This window comes from Dipteris shenzhenensis, chromosome 4 (genome assembly GCF_047967505.1).
Source record: "Dipteris shenzhenensis isolate YYH24624 ecotype China chromosome 4, Dip_SZ_1.0, whole genome shotgun sequence".
NCBI classification, from domain to species: domain Eukaryota; kingdom Viridiplantae; phylum Streptophyta; class Polypodiopsida; order Gleicheniales; family Dipteridaceae; genus Dipteris; species Dipteris shenzhenensis.
In genome coordinates this window covers 23,028,222-23,033,620 of record NC_141599.1, presented here as the reverse complement: position 1 = coordinate 23,033,620, position 5,399 = coordinate 23,028,222, and the positions used below count along the sequence as shown (strand labels likewise).

General features: G+C 41.1%; 1 protein-coding gene across 1 annotated transcript; it reads left to right on the top strand.

Moving 5' to 3' along the window:
• Window positions 1-393: 393 nt before the first annotated feature.
• Window positions 394-1,798, top strand: LOC147902612 (tropinone reductase homolog At2g29330-like). The gene is made up of 5 exons (XM_087373659.1): window positions 394-520; window positions 635-842; window positions 951-1,173; window positions 1,267-1,373; window positions 1,479-1,798. The coding sequence occupies exons 1-5, from the start codon at window positions 429-431 to the stop codon at window positions 1,650-1,652; spliced, it is 804 nt and encodes a 267-aa protein (XP_087229785.1). The 5' UTR covers window positions 394-428; the 3' UTR covers window positions 1,653-1,798.
• Window positions 1,799-5,399: the final 3,601 nt, after the last annotated feature.

Here is a 5,399-nt window from a genome sequence, read left to right as displayed (position 1 = left end):
AGCCTTGTCACTACTCAAAAATCAGATCTTAAGCTTGCTGTAGACTGTGCTAGCAAAATCCTCTTTAGATGAGAGACAGTTGCACCTTCCTTTTGAATAGGACTTCCCTTTTTGGTAATCCCCCAGCATGTTGGGGTTGTTGACTCTGGTTCCGGGCAACGTTGTAATCTTTTTCTTTTCTTCCAATTTATTATAATCTCAGCTTTTCGAGGAAAAAAAAAAGTGATTCTACATCCACGATTCCATGAGTTTCATGCTAGTGGAACATTTGACATCCGAACGGCTCTTATTTACATGGTCATGCGTGACATCAGAAGAAGAAACTCTTTATTTGATTCCGACTCTTCATACTTTTTCGTGGTTCTCTCACATTAAATGACCGGTATTTAGCTGCATCATGCATTCAATACAGTAGAGACCTGTTCATCATGGTTAGCCATCCTTTCTCATCTTCTCTGTCAGCTCGTTGGAGCTTGCAAGGGCGCACAGCACTGGTTACTGGTGGTACTCGAGGCATTGGGTAACCACACACGCACTTTCTTTTCTGACTTCTTGTTTGCGGTTATACGGTGCGTTAGGAAAAGAACCTTGCTGTGTTGCAGCTCAGCTCATCCGTTGCATTGCCATCCCGCAGGAAGGCCATAGTGGAGGAGCTGGCCGGTCTGGGAGCATCAGTGTATACCTGTGCCCGCACAGCAGCTCATATGGAAGAACGCCTAAAGGAATGGAAAGACGCTGGATTTGCTGTAGAGGGTTCAATTTGCGATGCAACTTCAGCCGAGTCACGCATCCAACTGGTACAAGAAGTTTCTAGGCATTTCGACGGGAAGTTGGATATTCTGGTAGGCTACCTCTAAGCGCTTGATCCTCACGCGCAAGCTCTGTTTAATTTGGGAGCTCTCAAACATGCAATGTTCTTGTAAGTTTATGCTGTTCAATACTGACCGCAGGTTCACAACGTGGGCGGAACTACCAACCCAAAGCCAACCACAGATGTCCCGAAAGAAGATTATGATTTCGTCATGGCAACAAACTTGGAATCCGCTTTCCACTTATCGCAGCTCAGCCATCCTTTGCTAAAGGCTTCCGGGAGAGGACGAATGGTGTTCATCAGCTCCGTCGTCAGTTTCACTACCGCTGCAATCCCTTTGACAGTATATCAAGTCGCAAAAGGTACCCTTCGCAGTTCTCCTCTCCCTCTTGCACTGGGATCCCGGTACTCGACGAATAGTTGAATGAACTAAATGCCAGTGCATGATTTTGCAGCCGGGATGAATCAGTTGACCAGGGCGCTGGCAGTGGAGTGGGTCAAGGATGGCATCTTGGTGAACGCCGTGGCTCCGGGAGTCATAGCAACGGAGCTCGCGGCCGAGGTGATGCACTCACCATTAGTTTCGAAGGCTTTCTTTCTCCGTTTTCTCGTTTCTTTTGATTATCAGGTTGCTGATGTGCTGAGTGCGGAGATGATGATCATGCAGGTGATAGCCGGGCAGTCGGAGAAGTTTGTGAAAGACATTCCATTGGGGCGAACAGGAGAGCCCCAAGAGGTGGCTGCAGCTGTGGCGTTCTTGTGCATGCCTTGTTCATCCTTCGTCATGGGTTCCATGCTGGTGGTTGACGGTGGAACCGCAATTCGCCCTGCCTTTTCCTGATGGTTTTACGACATCGCTTTTGCAACTTTTGCGATTAACTCATACAGTCTCAGCAAGCACTATTTATATTCAACGTTTTGAAACGTTTGGTTAAAACAAAAACACTAGTGTAAAACCCGTGGCAAGCCACGTTGGAAAAATTTACGATCATGTGATCATAATTGTTTCTTCTAAAAATTTATTTTAATGATTAAAGAACAAATTAATTATAATTTTTATTAAATTTACATTTTTTCATAATAATAAATTTCAAACACTTCTATATATATTCCATTGTTTGAATTTATTGTCCTAGAGAGTTAATTTATATATCTTGAACTATACTTTCAAGATCATTGATTCTATTGTTTTGATAATCTACTAAGTGCTTATACATATTTATCAAATCCTCTTAATACTTTACAATTTTATTTTTACTTTTTTTTGCTGCCAATAGCAACTTTGATCGTTGTTTTGAAATCAAAGTTATAACTTTCTTCAGATCTTTGAGTTGCCGTTGTATCTTTAAGTCTACGTCTTTCACTCCATGTAGGATAGGCCCATGTGGGGGGGGTGTCGATAGTCCAACAATGCAAGTTAAATAATGGGGACAGTACGATGAGGTGGCAAGATTCCTTGTGCCAACCCTCCACTTGTCCTCCTAAATGTTTGAACACATTATAAAATTGAGAAGGGACAAAGGGAGTGTCTTAGACATGGGATATGGGGTTTGATTTATGTGAAAAAATGAGGCAAAGGGTTGTCTCACACAATTGAGAGTGCGTACCCACCTAGCCCACATGGGAGATTCCTCCACACACACCATGCATGTGGGAGGATGCATTTATTGGGAGAGACTCTCTCTCTTGGCTATAAAAGGAGGGGGCTATTCCTTGATGTGACACGCTCATTCTTGTCTAGCCACAATGCTAGTATTTTGATTTCCCCCCTCCTTCCTTTCAAATAAAGCATGACTCTCTTCCCTTGATGTCTCGATCTTCACATTCCACCTCCGATCATGTACATGCTCCTCTTTCCCCTCTCCCTTCCCCCTTGTGCCATAGTCTCCCACTTCATTCCCGCACCTCTTAATCTCTTTTCCCCACCCATGTCAACACTTCTCCCCTCATGTTCCCTTTCCCCCATGGCCCTTGAGCATCACCATGCCTAGTGTCTAGCCTCATGCCTTGATTTCTTTTCTAGTTAATACCACTCAAATTTTTTAAAAACGATCTTCATCTCATTTCTATTGCATCTAATGTCGCAAAATCTCCTAAAAGATCATTTTCGTGGCCTGGATAACTTAGCTGTGTGGCCCATATAGAATCCATAAATAAACATCATATGAGGCTGTAGGACTCAAACGTAGTTCTCGTGTGGTCAAAATCAACCAAATTTCCAATCCAATTAAGGTCCATTAGAATTTGAGACACTCTACAATCATGGGAGAGAGAACTGCCACTACTTTGGCGATAGCTAGGGATAAGAACGAAATCAACTAAAGGTGGGGCATAGCTTGAAGGTGGAGAGAAGGGCCAGTAGGAGGAGGGTGGAGCTATGTAAAGTCCACAAGGGTGGTAAAGATGACGGTAGAGTAGTGTGAAGTCAAAAAAGGTGGTGGAATGAGGGTGGAAGATGATGGAGTAGGAGATGAGGGTGGGAGATGAAGGTGCAACTGTGTGAAGTGGACGAGGGTGGTAGAGATGAGGGTAGACCAGCATGAAGTAGCAAAGGTGGTGGAGATGAGGGTGGGCGATGGTGGTGGAGCAATGTGAAGTCGACGAGGCTATATGGGACTTAAATAGCCCAATATCCCCCCCCTCCCATGCGATGAGCTTGTCATCCTTCTAGTTAAGCTATTTTGATCAAATTGCCAGTAAACAATTAGTTGCCTGATCATTTCAGAAGAGGCATCATAAGAAACTTTTTCCAACATGGCACTTCATTTTGAAAAGGAAAAACCTCAAAACCCTGAATCCCCTTTGAAGAGAGTTGCAAACTTTGTGTTGATTTGATGATCATCTCATCATGCCAACAATTAAAAGCCCAATGGCTATTTACTTGGCTATAAGCCTGGTGGCTAAAAACCAGTGACATTAAGTCACCACACTTAATCTTGATTGAGCTCCGATGCCTACCGATTAATCCTTACCACACTATCATTTTTCTATCTGCTCCATCATTATTATAAGTCTCCATTTCTTGCCTATTGAATGCTAGCATGGTGGCAATTGATGACTAACCTGGTGGTGTTGTTTTCCAAGTAGTTAAATAGTCTAATTTATAAGTGAATAAACTACTTTAGTTTAATTTCTGGGCTCTCTTCTCCATCGTTATTATAAGTCTACATGTCCCATCTATTGAATGCCATCACATATGGTGGCAATTGATGAGCATTCCGATGGTGCTGTGTTTCCAAGTAGTTAAGTTAGTTTAGTTTACGAGACTAGAAAAATTAGTTTTCATTTCTGGGCTCTGTGCTCCATCATTATTAAAATTCTCCATGTTCCACCTATTGAATGTTAGCATTTGGCAATTGATCAAAAAATTGCTGACCAGCTTGGTAGTTAAAATTACTATGTTTCCAAGTAGTCAAATTAGTTTAGTTTACTAGTAGTTGTAGTAGTTTAATAGTTTAGTTTCTAGGCTATTTTGGGTCATACACAGCCTAGCTTGGATTGTGATCATCCAAAACTAGCCTAGTGGTTTTAACAACGACAATATATAATTCATTAGTTAATGTGATTGTCCTAAACTAAGTTTTGTTATTGTTTAATTTTAGAAATAAAAAATAGAGATATATTTTGCAACCGAAATAATTGATAACCAGCCCGGTGGTTGAAATTCCTTTCTTTCCAAAGTTAAATTAGTTTAGTTTAATTTCTTGGCTAGTTTTGGTGTGAAGGAAATTCATTTTCCTTGGTTTAGGATTAACTTATCCACCAAACCCTATAAGAAATCTTCCAAACCATATTTGTGAATGACAAAAGAAAGAGACAAGTTCATGATCAAGCTAGCAATGTAATTGGGAGATTATTGCTTTTGGAGAGTGCTTTTGACCTCCTTTAGTTTGAATGAATCTACAGAGGTGGCTGTAGTTGGAAATTCAGAATTATCCTATTGTGAAGTCAATTCTATCTCATAATATGCCCCACTTAGCCTATCCCATGATGTCTCTTCTGGCTTTCAAATAATGTGCATAGAGATTATTGTGTGGCTAGAATTAGGCATAGAACTACAAACACAATAATTGATGATAATAAGAATTGCAAGAGGAGGCTTGATGCAATGAGGCATAGGAAAAATAGATGTCTAGAAGCATCGATCCTACTCTCATAATGGCTATTACCATGGATTGCCATGCTTGCAGTACTAAATTTGGTTTTTTGCTATTAAATAACCTTTGTGTACATTGTCACAAAGTGCAAGAAACATTATGGAATAAGCAAAAAGATGGTATATTTAGTGGAGAGGGAAAATACTCCACATGAGGATAATTTTGAACTTAAGGCTACGGCTAAATCTATATATTCATTCAAACCTATGGTGAAAAGCACATTCCAACAAAAGAGAGAATCTCAAATGCATTGCTATCTCGATCCTAGTTTAGGAACTACACTTTACTTGATTTCAAAAACTAGCACAGTGGTAATTGCACAAGGAAATACATAAGTGGCATGCCACTAGACATACATGGCATGTCTATGGCCCCTACCCCTAGACCAGACTCTTGAAGGTCCACATCAACATGAAAGGGACCCCTCAGTG

Bases quoted from the DNA above. Each gene is read 5' to 3' on its own strand.
- LOC147902612 (XM_087373659.1), top strand. From the start codon at position 429: ATGGTTAGCCATCCTTTCTCATCTTCTCTGTCAGCTCGTTGGAGCTTG. The intron at 521-634 runs GTAACCACACAC...GCCATCCCGCAG, and splicing joins GGTGGTACTCGAGGCATTGG to GAAGGCCATAGTGGAGGAGC. The intron at 1,174-1,266 runs GTACCCTTCGCA...ATGATTTTGCAG, and splicing joins AGTATATCAAGTCGCAAAAG to CCGGGATGAATCAGTTGACC.